This window comes from Dipodomys spectabilis, unplaced genomic scaffold (assembly GCF_019054845.1).
Source record: "Dipodomys spectabilis isolate Male_0828 unplaced genomic scaffold, ASM1905484v1 ptg000184l, whole genome shotgun sequence".
NCBI classification, from domain to species: Eukaryota; Metazoa; Chordata; class Mammalia; order Rodentia; family Heteromyidae; genus Dipodomys; species Dipodomys spectabilis.
The window spans coordinates 475,017-493,632 of record NW_024870861.1 but is presented as its reverse complement, the minus strand read 5'-3'; the positions used below and the strand labels follow the sequence as shown (position 1 = coordinate 493,632).

At 66.6% G+C, this 18,616-nt stretch overlaps 1 protein-coding gene across 2 annotated transcripts in view; it reads left to right on the top strand.

The window, feature by feature from the left end:
* The window catches only part of Col6a2 (collagen type VI alpha 2 chain), a 44,934-nt gene that overhangs the window by 16,725 nt on the left and 9,593 nt on the right, over positions 1-18,616 (top strand). For both annotated transcript variants that reach the window (XM_042695304.1, XM_042695305.1), the window contains exons 2-19: positions 5,445-5,590; positions 5,677-6,278; positions 6,448-6,468; positions 9,020-9,085; positions 10,712-10,765; positions 12,282-12,326; positions 12,684-12,710; positions 12,994-13,020; positions 13,105-13,149; positions 13,431-13,484; positions 13,971-14,033; positions 14,952-15,014; positions 15,246-15,335; positions 15,671-15,733; positions 15,990-16,052; positions 16,249-16,311; positions 16,608-16,670; positions 17,346-17,396. In XM_042695304.1, the coding sequence (XP_042551238.1) occupies positions 5,473-5,590; positions 5,677-6,278; positions 6,448-6,468; positions 9,020-9,085; positions 10,712-10,765; positions 12,282-12,326; positions 12,684-12,710; positions 12,994-13,020; positions 13,105-13,149; positions 13,431-13,484; positions 13,971-14,033; positions 14,952-15,014; positions 15,246-15,335; positions 15,671-15,733; positions 15,990-16,052; positions 16,249-16,311; positions 16,608-16,670; positions 17,346-17,396 (1,578 nt within the window). In that variant the 5' untranslated portion in view covers positions 5,445-5,472. The remainder of the gene's footprint in view (positions 1-5,444; positions 5,591-5,676; positions 6,279-6,447; positions 6,469-9,019; positions 9,086-10,711; positions 10,766-12,281; positions 12,327-12,683; positions 12,711-12,993; positions 13,021-13,104; positions 13,150-13,430; positions 13,485-13,970; positions 14,034-14,951; positions 15,015-15,245; positions 15,336-15,670; positions 15,734-15,989; positions 16,053-16,248; positions 16,312-16,607; positions 16,671-17,345; positions 17,397-18,616) is intronic.

Below are 18,616 nucleotides of genomic sequence, written 5' to 3'. Positions count from 1 at the left end.
GCGCCCTGTCCTCAGGACACACACCAGACCCCAGCCTGCGACCTGTCCTCAGTGCACACACCAGACCCCAGCCTGCGCCCTCTCCTCAGGACACACACCAGACCCCAGCCTGCGCCCTGTCAGTACACACACCAGACCCCAGCCTGTGCCCTGTCAGGACACACACCAGACCCCAGCCTGCGCCCTGTCAGTGCACACACCAGACCCCAGCCTGCGACCTGTCAGTGCACACACCAGACCCCAGCCTGCGGCCTGTCAGTACACACACCAGACCCCAGCCTGCGACCTGTCAGTACACACGCCAGACCCCAGCCTGAGCCCTGTCCTCAGTGCACACACCAGACCCCAGCGTGTGACCTGTCAGTACACACGCCAGACCCCAGCCTGCACCCTGTCCTCAGGACACACACTAGACCCCAGCCTGCACCCTGTCAGTGCACACACCAGACCCCAGCCTGCGCCCTGTCAGTACACACGCCAGACCCCAGCCTGCGCCCTGTCAGGACACACCAGACCCCAGCCTGTGCCCTGTCAGTACACACGCCAGACCCCAGCCTGTGCCCTGTCCTCAGGACACACACCAGACCCCAGCCTGCGCCCTGTCAGTGCACACACCAGACCCCAGCCTGCGCCCTGTCAGTGCACACACCAGACCCCAGCCTGGGCCCTGTCAGTACACACCAGACCCCAGCCTGCGCCCTGTCCTCAGGACACACACCAGACCCCAGCCTGCGCCCTGTCAGTGCACACACCAGACCCCTGCCTGCGACCTGTCAGTACACACACCAGACCCCAGCCTGCACCCTGTCAGTGCACACACCAGACCCCAGCCTGTGCCCTGTCAGTACACACGCCAGACCCCAGCCTGCGCCCTGTCAGGACACACCAGACCCCCGTCTGTGCCCTGTCAGTACACACACCAGACCCCAGCCTGCGCCCTGTCAGTGCACATGCCAGACCCCAGCCTGTGCCCTGTCAGTACACCAGACCCCAGCCTGTGCCCTGTCCTCAGGACACACGCCTGACCCCAGCCTGCGCCCCGTCAGTACACACGCCAGACCCCAGCCTGTGACCTGTCAGGACACACACCAGACCCCAGCCTGCACCCTGTCTTCGGGACGTAAGGCTGGGCCAGCTTATGAGCAGAATTCTTCGTGGTTCTTCATGACCTACCTTCAGACCCCACTGGGAGATCCAAAGCCCATCCAACCAGCCCTGCACAGGAGGCTTCCTGGTGCTTGAAATGGGGGTGGTCCGGTGGGATTCCAGGTCTGAGGGACCCTGCTTCTAGACACGTTGTGGATCAAAGCGGGAATGCTCTGCACTTTTCCTTTTGATTTTCCATAGATGAGGAATACTTGCATGGGTTTGCTCTATGAATCTTAGGCTTTTACGTTATTTGATTACTGATCACTTGCAGTCTTATTGCAGTTTGCCTGGCTGTGAGTTTAGCACTGTTAGGTGTGCGGCTCAGGGTTGATGTTTGTACTGCCCCAGAACTTTGCAGAACTGAATCCCACCAAGCAGGGGTCTGTGCTCTCCACTCTGTCTCCTTGATACCGACGACCCCAGGTGACCTTTGGAAACCGAGCCGCACAGTACTTGTCCGTTTGTGCCTGGCTGATTCCCTTTTCATAATGGCGCAGGCTCATCCAAACAATCTTCTAAGTAATCTAAAAGCAGCCCACCTTCCGTCACGGCACACACCCTGCTTTGTTTTCCATCCGCTCCTGGACACTTGGGTTGCTCCTGAGTTTTAGCCGTTGTGAAGAAGGGTGCTGTGAGCAGGCCCAGTCCTGGGGTCTGCGCTGGGCCTCCAGGACTGGCCACACCCCTCGCTGCCCTGTTCTTGCCGGACCGACCAGGGAACAGGACTGGTGGAGTGCCCGGCTCCCGTTTGTGATTTTAATCACGTGGGTCTTCTCTTTTTTTCAGTCGATTTAGCTAAGTTTGGGTTTTGTTGGATTTTTTTCAAAGAATCAGCTTGTAGGTGAAAGACCCCAGACTCCTGGGATACTTTTGTCTACGGGAGGGCGCCCCAGAAACCAAGACTCCAAACCAGTAGATGCAACAAGCAAGAGGAGTTTGTTCAGCATTTGCGCAAACGGTCTCTGCCTCAGCAAGGGAGAGAGCCTCGAGCAGCGGTTACAGGCATTCTTAAAGGCAAAAACCACAAGATTAGCATATGACACCAGGTGTCCCCGGGATTGGCAAAAACCACAGGATTAGCATATGACACCAGGTGCCCCAGGATTGGCCCGTTTAAAAGTCACTATGTACTCCAGCAATCATTTTGCTACTCTTCGTAAAACGGTTGGCTCAGGGCAAGTCTAGGGGGAGCGGTCACCCCGGAGGGGAGTTCACATAGTTACAGGCTTGTGATTGATTAACATTTGGCCTAGTTTGCTGGACTTGCCAGGTGGTCCTTATCTTGGGTCCTTATCTTGGGTCCCTATCTTGGGTCCCTATCTTGGGGACCCACTTGGGGAATTTCCAAACAGGAACTAGAAAAACATACTTGTTTGTTCTTTATCTATGACCACAGACCTTGTCACGGGGCCGGCATCTGATCGTAAAATGTAATTCTAATTTTTAATCTTTCATAGGTTTGTTGGTCTAATCCTTATATTCCATTTTCTATTTGTTTATCCCTACTCTGGTCTATATTTTCAGCTAGCTTTCAGTTTAATTTGTTCTTCATTTCCTAGTTAGTTCTTGAAGTGGTAAAGTTAGGTTGGTGACCTGAGATCGCTCTTAGATTGTCTTTCCTTTTGTTGGTTTGTTTTTGGGATGTTCCAGGGGATTGTACTCAGGGCCTGGGCGCTGTCCCTGAGCCTCTCTGTGCTCAAGGCTAGCGCTCTATCACTTGAGCCACAGTGCCGCTTCCAGCTGTTTCTAAGTGGATAACTGGGCTGACTCGAGTCTCAAGCCTCAGATTTCAGCCTCCTGAGTAGCTAGGCTGACCGGCGTGAGCACCAGCGCCTCTCTCTCTTGGGTTTTGTTTTTGGAGTGCCGTGCTGGGACTGCGCTGGACTGCTCTCGGCCTCCTTGCTCGTGGTTGGCACTCTACCCTTTGGCCACGGCCACAGACCCATTTTTGCTGATTGATTGCAGACAGAATCTCACGGAATCTCCCACCTGGGCCTGCTTTGGTTTGCACCCGTCTCCCAGGTCTTAAAGCCTCTTGAGCTAGACTACAGGAGTGAGCCACAGGCCTGGCCCTGTGAGGAGCGGCCTTGGCCTTGGCTCCAGGCGATTTGGTGTTCCCTATGGGCTTCTCTGTCCCTCCTCCCTTCCCTGGCCCTCCCCCCTTCCCTGGCCCTCCCCCCTTCCCTGGCCCTCTCCCCTTCCCTGGCCCTCCCCCCTTCCCTGGCCCTCCCCCTTCCCTGTCCCTCCCCCCTGTCCCTCCTCCCTTCCCTGGCCCTCCCCCCTTCCCTGGCCCTCCCCCCTTCCCTGGCCCTCCCCCCTTCCCTGGCCCTCCCCCCTTCCCTGGCCCTCCCCCTTCCCTGGCCCTCCCCCCTTCCCTGGCCCTCCCCCCTTCCCTGGCCCTCCCCCCTTCCCTGGCCCTCCTCCCTTCCCTGGCCCTCTCCCCTTCCCTGGCCCTCCCCCCTTCCCTGGCCCTCCCCCTTCCCTGTCCCTCCCCCCTTCCCTGGCCCTCCCCCCTTCCCTGGCCCTCCCCCCTTCTGGCCCTCCTCCCTTCCCTGGCCCTCCCCCCTTCCCTGGCCCTCCCCCCTTCCCTGTCCCTCTCCCCTTCCCTGTCCCTCCCCCCTGTCCCTCCTCCCTTCCCTGGCCCTCCCCCCTTCCCTGGCCCTCCTCCCTTCCCTGGCCCTCCCCCCTTCCCTGGCCCTCCCCCTTCCCTGGCCCTCCCCCCTTCCCTGGCCCTCCCCCCTTCCCTGGCCCTCCCCCCTTCCCTGGCCCTCCTCCCTTCCCTGGCCCTCTCCCCTTCCCTGGCCCTCCCCCCTTCCCTGGCCCTCCCCCTTCCCTGTCCCTCCCTCCTTCCCTGGCCCTCCCCCCTTCCCTGGCCCTCCCCCCTTCCCTGGCCCTCCCCCCTTCTGGCCCTCCCCCCTTCCCTGGCCCTCCCCCCTTCCCTGGCCCTCCCCCCTTCTGGCCCTCCCCCCTTCCCTGTCCCTCCCCCCTTCCCTGGCCCTCCCCCCTGTCCCTCCTCCCTTCCCTGGCCCTCCCCCCTTCCCTGGCCCTCCTCCCTTCCCTGGCCCTCCCCCCTTCCCTGGCCCTCCCCCCTTCCCTGGCCCTCCTCCCTTCCCTGGCCCTCCTCCCTTCCCTGGCCCTCCCCCCTTCCCTGGCCCTCCCCCCTTCCCTGTCCCTCCTCCCTTCCCTGGCCCTCCTCCCTTCCCTGGCCCTCCCCCCTTCCCTGTCCCTCTCCCCTTCCCTGGCCCTCCCCCCTTCCCTGTCCCTCCCTCCTTCCCTGGCCCTCCTCCCTTCCCTGGCCCTCCCCCCTTCCCTGGCCCTCCTCCCCCCTTCCCTGTCCCTCCTCCCTTCCCTGTCCCTCCTCCCTTCCCTGGCCCTCCTCCCTTCCCTGGCCCTCCCCCCTTCCCTGTCCCTCTCCCCTTCCCTGGCCCTCCCCCCTTCCCTGTCCCTCCCTCCTTCCCTGGCCCTCCTCCCTTCCCTGGCTCTCCCCACTTCCCTGGCCCTCCCTCCTTCCCTGGCCCTCCCCCCTTCTGGCCCTCCTCCCTTCCCTGGCCCTATCGCAGCCCCTCTCTGCTGAGCTGTAGGATGACCCCTTATTTGCTGCCTCACTCCAACAGTCCCTGATTTTCAGTGTAAACGTTGTTCCCTGACTGCTCTCTTTTTTACCTGAAATCATTTAAAAGCCTGAAATGTGAGCGACACTTTTCTTGCTGCAGTGGCTTTCCAGAGATCCAGGCTGGGGTGAATTCTCCAGGGCCGCGGCCGGCCCGCTGGACGTGTCCCTCACCGGCCAGCACTGCCTCTTCTCCATGTCGCCCACCCAGGGGGGCCGCCCTCAGCACCTGGGGCTGAGCACTCAGGGACGCCTGGCTGGCTGGCACTGGCCTCGGTCAGCTCTGGTGGTGCCCGTTGGGGTGGACCAGGGGGAGCATGGAGGGTCCTGGTCACGTTCAGGGGCCAGGGCTGCTTTTAGGGAGGTGAGTGTCTCCGCCACCTCATGCAGACCTTGGGGTGGGGGCGCGGGATGCTTCCCTTGTTCCCACCCCCCTGGAATGGGTCGGTATGTCTGGGCTACAGGGCTGAAGGCTCCACTCCGATCCAGAACCCCGCTGCCCAGATGACCAGCAGGGGTGGCAGGGACTCGCCGCAAGGTGTGGGCCACAGGCTCTGGCTGTGCCAGAAGGACGGTGGACAGTGGTCCCCTTCTGCGGACGCCCCCGTCCTTCTGCGGGCCGGCCGTGTGGCCGGCCGTGCAGGGTACGCAGAGGGAGCCCCACAGCACCCCTCTTCCCTTGTAGCACGTCAGGGCACGTGACGGCAGCCACGATGAGCTGGGGCCCCCTCTCCGCGCTCCTGCTCTGGGGGCTCCTGGGGACGCTCCACGGCCAGCAGCAGGAGGTCATCTCACCTGACACCACCGTCGAGAGGAACAACAACTGCCCAGGTACTCAGTGGGACCCCAGGGCTCCGGGGGGCACTGGGCAGCCACGGGCTGCCGGCCAGGCCTTGACAGGCCCCATGTCCCCCCAGAGAAGGCCGACTGCCCAGTCAATGTGTACTTCGTGCTGGACACATCGGAGAGTGTGACCATGCAGTTGCCCACTGACAGCCTGCTCCACCACATGCAGCAGTTTGTGCCCCAGTTCATCAGCCAGCTGCAGAATGAGTTCTACCTGGACCAGGTGGCCCTGAGCTGGCGCTACGGCGGCCTGCACTTCTCCGACCAGGTGGAGGTGTTCAGCCCCCCGGGCAGCGACCGGGCCTCCTTCACCAAGAGCCTGCAGGGCATCCGCTCCTTCCGCAGGGGCACCTTCACCGACTGCGCGCTGGCCAACATGACGCAGGAGGTCCGGAGGCACGGCGGGGCCCGCAGCGCGGTCAACTTCGCCGTGGTGGTCACCGACGGCCACGTCACCGGCAGCCCCTGCGGGGGCATCAAGTTGCAGGCCGAGCGCGCCCGCGAGGAGGGCATCCGGCTCTTTGCCGTGGCCCCCAACCGGAACCTGAACGAACAGGGCCTGAGAGACATCGCCAGCACCCCACATGAGCTCTACCGCAGCAACTACGCCACCATGCGGTCCGATTCCCCCGAAATCGACCAGGACACCATCAACCGCATCATCAAGGTCATGGTGAGCAGCGCGGGGCCACGCCCCTCCCTGGCTGCCGTCAGGCCGGTTCCCCTCGGGGAAGGGCCGTGTGGGCGGGGACGCCTGTCTGCGGCCTCTGGCCCTGGCCCAGGGTGGCGCACAGGTCCCAAGGCTCTTCTAACCGGAGTCTCTGTCTGTTTGTCTTTTACAGAAGCACGAGGCCTATGGGGAGGTGAGCGGCACTTCCACTCCGGAGGGCTCTGCTGCCCTCTGGCCCCCGCACCCACCGACCGCTCAGGGGCTCAGGCTGCAGCCCGGGGCCTGGAGGCTGGGGCAGAGCAGAGGGAGAGCCCTCCACCTGCTCCACATCGCCGGAGCCCCGGTGACCCGTCCCTAGGGGTCTGCATTAGGTCATAGGGCAGAGTGGAAGGGCTGAGGGTCAGTCCCAGGTGGGCAGTCCGCGAGTGACCTGCGCCAGCCAGCTCAGGAGGAAGAGGGTGGCTGTGTGCAGCTCAAGCCGCGGTGACACCTGTGTCTGTGTGAGGAAAGGGGCAGATGGTGCTACACGCCACACGCCACACCCCGCAGCCCCCCTGTACACGGGCGGTGCCACACACCACACGCCACACACCACACACTGCAGCCCCCTGTACACAGGCGGTGCCACACACCACACGCCACACACCACACACTGCAGCCCCTGTACACGGGCGGTGCCACACACCACACGCCACACACCACACCCCGCAGCCCCCCTGTACACGGGCGGTGCCACGCCACACGCCACACACCACACCCCGCAGCCCCCCTGTACATGGGCGGTGCCACGCCACACGCCACACACCACACCCCGCAGCCCCCCTGTACACGGGCGGTGCCACGCCACACGCCACACACCACACACCACACACTGCAGCCCCTGTACACGGGCGGTGCCACACACCACACGCCACACACCACACACTGCAGCCCCCCTGTACACAGGCGGTGCCACACCACACGCCACACGCCACACACCACACCCCGCAGCCCCCCTGTACACGGGCGGTGCTACACGCCACACGCCACACACCACACACTGCAGCCCCCTGTACACAGGCGGTGCCACACACCACACGCCACACACCACACACTGCAGCCCCCTGTACACAGGTGGTGCCACACACCACACGCCACACACCACACCCCGCAGCCCCCCTGTACACGGGCGGTGCCACGCCACACGCCACACCCCGCAGCCCCCCTGTACACGGGCGGTGCCACACCACACGCCACAACCCCGCAGCCCCCCTGTACACGGGCGGTGCCACACCACACGCCACACCCCGCAGCCCGCAGCCCCCCTGTACATGGGCGGTGCCATGCCACACGCCACACACCACACACTGCAGCCCCCCCTGTACACGGGCGGTGCCACGCCACACGCCACACGCCACACACCACACCCCGCAGCCCCCCTGTACACGGGCAGTGCTACACGCCACACGCCACACCCCGCAGCCCCCCTGTACACGGGCGGTGCTACACGCCACACGCCACACACCACACACTGCAGCCCCCTGTACACAGGCGGTGCCACACCACACGCCACACGCCACACACCACACCCCGCAGCCCCCCTGTACACAGGCGGTGCCACACCACACGCCACACGCCACACACCACACCCCGCAGCCCCCCTGTACACAGGCGGTGCCACACCACACGCCACACGCCACACCCCGCAGCCCCCCTGTACACGGGCGGTGCCACGCCACACGCCACACCCCGCAGCCCCCCTGTACACGGGCGGTGCCACACCACACGCCACACCCCGCAGCCCGCAGCCCCCCTGTACATGGGCGGTGCCATGCCACACACCACACGCCACCCACCACACCCCGCAGCCTCCCTGTACACGGGCGGTGCCACGCCACATACCACACCCCGCAGCCCCCCTGTACACGGGCGGTGCTACACGCCACACGCCACACACCACACACTGCAGCCCCCCCTGTACACGGGCGGTGCCACGCCACACGCCACACGCCACACACCACACCCCGCAGCCCCCCTGTACACGGGCGGTGCCACACCACACGCCACATGCCACACACTGCAGCCCCCCCTGTACACGGGCGGTGCCACACACCACACGCCACACACCACACCCCGCAGCCCCCCTGTACACGGGCGGTGCCACGCCACATACCACACACCGCAGCTCCCCCTGTACACGGGCGGTGCCAAGCCACATACTGCACACTGCAGCCCCCCTGTACACGGGCGGTGCCACGCCACATACCGCACACCGCAGCCCCCCTGTACATGGGTGGTGCCACGCCACACACCACACACCACACACTGCAGCCCCCCCTGTACACGGGCGGTGCCACACACCACACACCACACACCACACCCCGCAGCCCCCCTGTACACGGGCGGTGCCACGCCACACACCACATGCCACACACCGCAGCCCCCCCGTACACGGGCGGTACCACGCCACACGCCACACACCACACACCACACACCACACCCCGCAGCCCCCCTGTACACGGGCGGTGCCACGCCACGCCATGGCTCTTTGATGCTTATTGTTACCTGTCATCGGCCTAGCACTCCCCTCCACCTCACCCCCTCAAACTGGACTAGAGACTGAGCGCAGGTGTCTCTTCCCCTGGCTCTGCTCCTCTGGGTGGGCATTTTAAGGGACCCCTGAGGCCCCCCACGTGGGTATCCTGGGCCTGCTCCCCCTGAGGCCTTGTCCCCAGCTCACCGGCCTCCTCTGCTCTCCCTTCCAGTGCTACAAGGAGAGCTGCTTGGAGATCCCTGGCCCTGCAGGCCCCAAGGGCTACCGTGGGCAGAAGGTAAGCTGCCAGAGGACACGGGCTGCACTTCCCAGAAGCCCCTGCCCGAGCCTCCGTCTTCCCAGAAGCCCCTGCCCGAGCCTCCGTCTTCCCAGAAGCACCTGCCTGAGCCCCCGTCTTCCCAGAAGCCCCTGCCCGAGCCCATCTCCGGCTAGCTGTGCATTGGCTGATCTCAGCACCTCCAACCCTGGAGAATCCAAAATTCAGACTTTACATACTTCTTCTCAAATGGCATTTTGAGAATAGTAAGGACTTGTTTTAAATTATTAGGGTAGGGCTGGGAAGGTGGCTCAGTGGTAGAGCGCTTGCCTTGCATGCATGAGGTCCTGAGTTCAATTCCTCAGCACCACAGAAGCAGAAAAAGCCGGAAGTGGCGCTGTGGCTCAAGTGGTAGAGCGCTAGCCTTGAGCTGAAGAGCTGAGGGACAGCGCCCAGGCCCAGAGTTCAGGCCCCATGACCGACAAAAAAAAAAAATTATTAAGCTACACCACTGAAAGAGTGTGGAAAGCAGAGGTGAAAAAATTATTAAGCTACACCACTGAAAGAGTGTGGAAAGCAGAGGTGAAAAAATTATTAAGCTACACCACTGAAAGAGTGTGGAAAGCAGAGGTGAAAAAATTATTAAGCTACACCACTGAAAGAGTGTGGAAAGCAGAGGTGCTCCAGTGTGTCCATAAAACACCAGGTGCACTTCATAACGTGAGGTACCACTTGGGAGCTAACTACATTGCAGGTTTTAGAGAATCTGCATTCTCTAAACTTTGCTACCAGACTGTGTGAAACTGTCAAAAACTACAAAGAAAGGTAGAGAAGGGGAAGGAACTGACAGAGGAAGTTACTACAAAGTAGCCTCATGCTTCTTTTCCCCAAAGAGTGTTCAGTCCGCTAGGTGTCCACATGAGCCATCTCCAGCCACCTGCCTCTCCCCACCGCCGCCCCGGCTTCTCCTAGCTCTGGCTGCAGGCAGGGTCCACCCTACACGGCTGGGAATGAATCTGCCTCTTGGGGCAGCCTTGGCCAGCCACGGTAAAGCAGGTGTTGGAGGGAAGATGCCCAGGGACCCAGAGCAGGGCACAGCCCTGAGACCTGGGGCTCCTCACTCTGTCCCTCCATGGCCCCCCTCCATTCTCCTCCTACCTCTTCATTCTTCCCCTCTCCCTTGTCCCTCCTTTATTTAGTACAATACTGTATTACACAGGTTGAAACTGTGTTCCCAAGTCGAATCTCTCTGAAGTGTCTTCTGTGGTCCCCTTCTCTCTGAGGAGAGCTGATGTTGCGGTCACTAGCAGGTGGTCTTGGTGGAGCACCGAGGCTGCAGTTCCCCTGTGGACAGCTGCCGGCTCAGGCCCAGCAGGACACCTCTGCCTGGAGCCTGGTGCCCTGGGGCTGGGCGGCGTGCAGAAAACTGCCCACTAGGGCCCAGAGAACCGAGAAGTGAGACCAGGTCTCACTAGAGCTGGGCCTGCAGGGCAGCTCAGCCAGCTCCAGGGTGTCCCCATCCGGGAGGGCCCCGGGGCCCTGCCAGGCTGCCCCGTGGCCTCCCTCTCAGAAGAGCTGTCTGGCAGTACCCTGGTCAGCCACCTTTCCACTCTGCCTCAGCCCCTTGTGACTGTCCTCTGCTTTTAGGGTGCCAAGGGCAACATGGGTGAGCCAGGAGAACCTGGACAGAAGGGGCGACAGGTAAGGCTCCCACCCCGGCCTCACCTCCCCCTCTCACCCCAGCCTCCCCCCCTCGCTCCCACCCCAGCCTCCACCCCCTCGCTCCCACCCCAGCCTCCCCCCCCCACTCCACCCCAGCCTCCCCTCGCCCCACCCAGCTCCCACGCCAGCCTCCCCCCCGCCCTGCCCACTCCCACCCCAGCCTCCACCCCCTCGCTCCCACCCCAGCCTCCACCCCCTCGCTCCCACCCCAGTCTCCCCTCGCCCCACCCAGCTCCCACGCCAGCCTCCCCCCCGCCCTGCCCACTCCCACCCCAGCCTCCCCCCCACCCCGCCCAGCTCCCACCCCCGCCCCACCCAGCTCCCACGCCAGCCTCCCCCCCCTCGCTCCCACCCCAGCCTCCCCCTCCCGCTCCACCCCAGCCTCCCCCCCACTCCACCCCAGCCTCCCCTCGCCCCACCCAGCTCCCACGCCAGCCTCCACCCCCCGCCCTGCCCACTCCCACCCCAGCCTCCCCCCCACCCCACCCAGCTCCCACCCCCGCCCCACCCAGCTCCCACGCCAGCCTCCCCCCCCTCGCTCCCACCCCAGCCTCCCCCTCCCGCTCCACCCCAGCCTCCCCCCCACTCCACCCCAGCCTCCCCTCGCCCCACCCAGCTCCCACACCAGCCTCCACCCCCCGCCCTGCCCACTCCCACCCCAGCCTCCCCCCCACCCCACCCAGCTCCCACCCCCGCCCCACCCAGCTCCCACGCCAGCCTCCCCCCCCTCGCTCCCACCCCAGCCTCCCCCCCCGCCCCACCCAGCTCCCACGCCAGCCTCCCCCCCACTCCACCCCAGCCTCCCCTCGCCCCACCCAGCTCCCACGCCAGCCTCCCCCCACCGCCCTGCCCACTCCCACCCCAGCCTCCCCCCCTGCCCTGCCCACTCCCACCCCAGCCTACCCCACCACCCAGCTCCCACCCCAGCCTCCCCCCCCACCCAGCTCCCACCCCAGCCTCCCCCCCGCCCTGCCCACTCCCACCCCAGCCTCCCCCCCCCACCCTGCCCAGCTCCCACGCCAGCCTCCCCCTCCCGCTCCACCCCAGCCTCCCCCCCACTCCACCCCAGCCTCCCCTCGCCCCACCCAGCTCCCACAACAGCCTCCACCCCCCCGCCCTGCCCACTCCCACCCCAGCCTCCCCCCCCCCGCCCTGCCCACTCCCACCCCAGCCTCCCCCCCCCGCCCCACCCAGCTCCCACCCCGGCCTACCCCCACCCCACCCAGCTCCTACCCCAGCCTCCCCCCCCCGCCCTGCCCACTCCCACCCCAGCCTCCCCCCCCCGCCCCACCCAACTCCTACCCCAGCCTCCCCCCCCGCCCCACCCGGCTCCCACCCAGGCCTCCCCCCGCCCTGCCCACTCCCACCCCAGTCTCCCCCCCCCCCCCCGCCTTCCCCCCACCCCACCCAGCTCCCACCCCGGCCTCACTTCCCCCTGCCCCTCTCCGCCCGCCCCCACGCTGGGATGAACTGCAGCTCCTTTCCTGTTCCCCAGGGAGATCCAGGCATCGAAGGCCCCATCGGATTCCCAGGGCCCAAGGCAAGTTCCTGTGGGCTCTGCCCAGGGCTGGGCTGGCAGGGCTGGACTGACTCGGGCCAGCACGGTCCGTCCAGTCTCCTGCCTCCGCACGGACATCCGCAGGGAGGCCTACCTGTGCTGCCCGTGATGCTAGCAGACACCTCTAGAGTGTGACCCAGACCCCCCCACCCAGCCCCCACACAGCCACACCCAGCCTCCAGCCAAAACGCAGCTCCCTACGGCGCCCATCCAGCAGCTGCGTCTGACAGCCCTCCACGGCCGCCTCTCCAGGGCCCAGTGCCACCCAAGCTGCCCCATGATGCCCTGTTCTCTCTCCCCGGCCCCTGTGACACCCTGTCCTCTCTCCCCCCTGCTCAGGGTGTTCCTGGCTTCAAAGGAGAGAAGGTGAGCCCCAGTTCAGAACAAGACCTTGAGCAGATGCTGTGGACCCATCTGACTGGGCTCACAGGCAGCCTGTCATCCTCCCGGGGACCTGCCTGGGGACACACCGGGGCCTCCTGGGGACCTGCCTGGGGACCTGCCTGGGGACACACCGGGGCCTCCTGGGGACCTGCCTAGGCCACTGTAGGGGCTGTGGTTTGGCCCAAGGACTTCCACGTGCATCCAGAGACGACAGTGTCTGTGGTGCTGGGAGACTCCGCTAAAGCCTTGCTTTCCTTCTGCACAGGGGGAATTCGGAGCGGATGGTAGGAAGGTAAGCTGGGTGGGATGGGAGCCCACTTCCCACCACTCAGAGGGAACAGGACCGGGGGTAACGTGTCCCTTCTACCCTTTCCAGGGAACTCCTGGCCTGGCTGGCAAGAACGGGACCGATGGACAGAAGGTAGAGCGAGCCTCCAGCCATCTCTGCCCCAGCCCGGCACGTATATACATACACACTGTCCTGCACACAGACTTGCTTGTGCATATGAGTGTGAGCACACAGCACACACACCCGTGTACGGTGCCCTCTGCCCTGGGCCCTGACCCGGCCTGGGCCTACCTCCACCTGTGGACACCCGTCACCTCAGAGTTTACACCTCAGTCCCACCATGGCGGCCTAAGTGCCCCAGAGTGGCCCTCACGCACTCCCAAACCCCCTCTGGCATTTCACTTTCTCTTCAGGGCAAACTGGGCCGCATCGGACCCCCTGGCTGCAAGGGAGACACAGGAACCCGAGTGAGCACTGTCTTCCATCTGTCGCTCTAGGTTGGAGGGTGGGAAGGACTGAAGGACACCAGGCAGGTCACCGAGACATTGTCCCCATCTAGCCACTCCCTGCTGAATCTGGACCCCCAAGCCGGGGTTACCTGGGGTCAGGGTCCTGGGTCTGGGAACACCCCACTAGGTGTCAGGGTCCTGGGTCCGGGAACACCCACCAGGAGTCAAGGTCCTGGGTCTGGGAACACCCATCAGGCGTCAGTGCAGGATCCGGGAATCCCCACCAGGGTCATGGGCTATGGGGAGCTGTGGGGTCACTGGCTGGGCTAGCTGGAAGCAGGAGGTTCCGGGGTTTTGTGCCGGTGAGCGCTCGCTGCTGGCTGAGGTGGGGCCTCACAGGAAGAGGGTGGTCCTGTGGCCCGGTCCCACAGTTGTGGTCCTGGATGAGGGGGAGGAGCAGAGGCCCCAGGGCCGAGCCCGTCCCCAGCCCTGCCACCTTCTCAGGGCCCCGATGGGTACCCCGGAGAGGCCGGAAGCCCAGGAGAGCGAGGAGACCAAGGTGCCAAGGTAAGACCTGACAAGGCATGAGCTCAGGTGGGCTGATTCCACCCTCAGGGACCCGCCTTCTCTCAAGCCCATGGGGCCCTGCATCCTCGGTACCCGTGGGGCCCCACATCCCCGGTACCCGTGGGACACCGTGTCCCCGGTACCCGTGGGGCCTGCGTCCCCGGTACCCGTGGGACACTGTGTCCCCGGTACCCGTGGGGCCCCACATCCCCGGTACCCGTGGGACACCGTGTCCCCGGTACCCGTGGGGCCCCGCGTCTCCGGTACCCGTGGGACACCATGTTCCCGGTACCCGTGGGGCCCCACATCCCCGGTACCCGTGGAGCCCCGCGTCTCCGGTACCCGTGGGGCCCCGCGTCTCCGGTACCCGTGGGACACCGCGTCCCCGGTACCTGTGGGGCCCCGTGTCTCCAGTACCCGTGGGACACCGCGTCCCCGGTACCTGTGGGGCCCCGCGTCTCCGGTACCCGTGGGGCCCCGCGTCTCCGGTACCCGTGGGACACCATGTTCCCGGTACCCGTGGGACACCGCGTCCCCGGTACCTGTGGGGCCCCGCGTCTCCGGTACCCGTGGGGCCCCGCGTCTCCGGTACCACGACTCCGGCACGAGGCAAGCGCCCTGGGTCTGGGAGCCTGCACCCGACGCTCCTTCCATCCTCTCCCTCTGACCACAGCCCTGCTGTGCAACGGTCATGGGTGGACTCCTGCCACAGGGCCCTGGGACTGGCCATGTCCAGGGCCCCTTACGCTGGGCTCGGAGCTAGCACTCAGCCCCCCACCCCTGGCCCCCAGGTGCTCCACGGATGTGGGGCGGGCACAGAGTGGGGGCCTGTCCCCCAGACCCCAAGTCCTCCATGCTGTTCTACTCTGCTTTTGCCTTGGGAGGAGCAGAGGCTGACCCCACCTCCAACACTTGCAGGGAGACTCCGGCCGCCCTGGGCACAGGGGGCCCCCAGGAGACCCCGGGGACAAAGGGAGCAAGGTGAGTTCCCTGCTGTCCTCAGGAAGGACGGGCGCACCAGCGCTCCCGGTGGCAGGGCCCACCCTGCGGCCGGCAAGGGCATGGAAGGGGACGGACGCCCTGAGGCCCTCACGCTGGCAAACGCGCGGCTGGGTGACAGCCAGGCTGCCCTCCACGCACCGGCGGCACGGCCTGCAGGCCAGGCAAGGCCACTGCAGCAGCAGTGGTGGAATTGTCCTCTCCACTCCACAGGGCTACCAAGGCAACCACGGAGCCCCGGGAGGCCCCGGCGTGAAGGGGGCCAAGGGCGGGCCTGGGCCCCGCGGACCCAAAGGGGAGCCGGTGAGTTCGCAGCCCCAGGCCTGAGCCGTGACCCTCGGGGCTGGGTGGACCTGCGCAGGGCTGGGGAGGAACAGCCCGGCCCCCGGCTGGCCACAGAGAGGAGAGTCCAGGCACCCTCCCTTCCCCCCTCCCCCCCCCACTCGCTTCCACGGCTGACCATAGGGCCAGAGCCTGTGGGTCCAGATGGAGGCCCGGAGGTCGCCTCAGACCTGGGGGCCCCAGAGCTGGGGTCCTGGGCAGCGCAGTGAGGGCCGGGGAGCAGCGCGGCCCCGCCAGCTGGAGGCCCGGCCTGTGGCGCGCTGCGAGCTCCCACACAATGCACCTGCTCTCTGTAGGGGCGCAGGGGAGACCCCGGAACCAAGGGCAGCCCGGGCAGTGACGGGCCCAAGGGGGAGAAGGTGAGTCCCCAACGGGGAGCCACGGGGGTCCTGGCCCTGCCTGCATCTGAACCTGGGGCGGGGGACCCGGCCTCTCCCACCTAGGCCCCACCCTGCGTGCCCCGTGGGGGTCCGGGCATGGCCTGCCTCCTCGGGCACGGCCTGAGGCTGGGGCTTCCTCTCAGGGCGTGGTCTGGCCCCACTCCCTACGCCCCTGGTCTGGCTGCCTCTCGGAAGGCCAATTCGCAGGGGGAGTCTGACGCCCTTCTCCTCACAGGGAGACCCAGGTCCCGAGGGGCCCCGGGGTCTGGCCGGAGAAGTGGGCAACAAAGGAGCCAAGGTATGTGAGGCAGGGAACCCCAGAAGCCTAGCCCAGGGAAGGGGTCTGTTCCCTGCCAGACTGGCCCTCCCTGTGTCCAGCAGGCCCTCCTGGTGGGCCCCAGGACCAGTGTGACCTGACCCTCCTCCCTCCCCTGGCACCCGGACATCCCAGGTCGATGTGGGGTGCCTGAGATGCGTGCCTCTCTTGTTTGCAGGGAGACAGAGGATTGCCTGGGCCCAGAGGCCCCCAGGGGGCTCTGGGGGAGCCTGGGAAGCAGGTCAGTAGCAGGACTCCAGGGCGCCGAGGCCCTTTGACCTCCGTCCCCTTCCCACCCTAGGCCTCCGTCTGTGGTGGGACAGGCTGCCCACTGGCTCCCATCCACAGGGCAAAGCAGGCAGCGGGACCAGGGCCTCCTCCCGCCGGGCAGGTGGGGACGGGACCCACAGGAGGAGGGCCCTGGCCTCGGGCCCTAGAGCGCTCAGGGAACCGGGGACAGTGTGGCCAGGGAGAGCGTCCTGGTAGAGATCAACCCCGTCCTGCACACCTGCTGACCCTGCTCTCTCCTCTCCTCAGGGTTCTCGGGGAGATCCCGGTGACGCTGGGCCCCGGGGGGACTCAGGACAGCCGGGTCCCAAGGTGCGTGCCCCACGGGGAGCAGCCCTATGCGGGGGGGCAGCTCGGGCACCGCGGGGGCTGGTGCCCCCAGCTGGGCCTCACGCCCCCACTCCTGGATGAGAGCCACCGGAGCCGCGGTGCCCGAGCCCAGCCCCAGGCACGGGGAGCTGGGCACCCCACCTTCTGCGCGCGCTGTGGGGAAGGGCCGTCCTCCCAAGGCTGGCCCGAGGCCAAGGGCCCACGTGCACACCTGTCACCTGCAGGGTGGCTGCAGCCCCTGGAGCTGACCCCACAGCCCCGCCTCCCCCTCCCAGCTGACCCCACAGCCCCGCCTCCCCCTCCCAGCTGACCCCACAGCCCCGCCTCCCCCTCCCAGCTGACCCCACAGCCCCGCCTCCCAGCTGACCCCACAGCCCCGCCTCCCCCTCCCAGCTGACCCCACAGCCCCGCCTCCCCCTCCCAGCTGACCCCACAGCCCCGCCTCCCCCTCCCAGCTGACCCCACAGCCACGCCTCCTCCTCCCAGCTGACCCCACAGCCCCGCCTCCTCCTCCCAGCTGACCCCACAGCCCCGCCTCCCAGCTGACCCCACAGCCCCGCCTCGGCCAATGCCACCTGCCCTTGCCCCAGTCCACATGGGGCATCACCCCCACCTCCAACTTCCATTCTCCCCAACTGACTCAGCCGTCTCTTCCAGGGAGACCCAGGCAGGCCTGGATTCAGCTACCCAGGACCCCGGGGGACACCTGTGAGTTGCGTGGCGGCGTGAGATGGGGTCTTGCTTGGGGGAAGATGGGGCTGGGGGTCCCTGAGCCTTGCCAGTCTCTCAGGCCGCCTTTATGGAGCTTGGAGGGCAATGCAAAGCCAGGTCCAGCTCGTGCCAGAAGGCCAGAGAGGTGGCCAGTCACGGGCTCCTCCCTGCCTGGGGACGGGGGGCGGCTCAGGAGGGGGCACACGGGCTCCTCCCTGCCTGGGGACGGGAAAGGGGCTCAGGAGGGGACACGGGCTCCTCCCTGCCTGGGGACGTGGGGGGGGGGCTCAGGAGGGGACACGGGCTCCTCCCTGCCTGGGGACGTGGGGGGGGGCTCAGGAGGGGACAGGGGCTCCTCCCTGCCTGGGGATGGTTGGGGGGGGCTCAGGAGGGGACACGGGCTCCTCCCTACCTGGGGAGGGGGGGGGGAGGGGCTCAGGAGGGTGGGACACGGGCTCCTCCCTGCCTGGGGACGTGGGGGGGGGCTCAGGAGGGGACACGCGCTCCTCCCTGCCTGGGGACGGGGGGGGGGGCTCAGGAGGGGACACGGGCTCCTCCCTGCCTGGGGACGTGGGGGGGGGCTCAGGAGGGGACACGCGCTCCTCCCTGCCTGGGGACGTGGGGGGGGGCTCAGGAGGGGACAGGGGCTCCTCCCTGCCTGGGGATGGTTGGGGGGGGCTCAGGAGGGGACACGGGCTCCTCCCTACCTGGGGAGGGGGGGGGGGAGGGGCTCAGGAGGGTGGGACACGGGCTCCTCCCTGCCTGGGGACGTGGGGGGGGGCTCAGGAGGGGACACGCGCTCCTCCCTGCCTGGGGACGGGGGGGGCTCAGGAGGGGACACGGGCTCCTCCCTGCCTGGGGACGTGGGGGGGGGCTCAGGAGGGGACACGCGCTCCTCCCTGCCTGGGGACGTGGGGGGGGGGCTCAGGAGGGGGGACACGCGCTCCTCCCTGCCTGGGGACGTGGGGGGGGCTCAGGAGGAGACACGGGCTCCTCCCTGCCTGGGGACGGGGGGGGGGGGCTCAGGAGGAGGGACACGGGCTCCTCCCTGCCTGGGGACGGGGGGGGGGGGATCAGGAGGGGACACGGGCTCCTCCCTGCCTGGGGACGTGGGGGGGGCTCAGGAGGGGACACGGGCTCCTCCTTGCCTGGGGACGTGGGGGGGGCTCAGGAGGGGACACGCGCTCCTCCCTGCCTGGGGACGGGGGGGGGGGGCT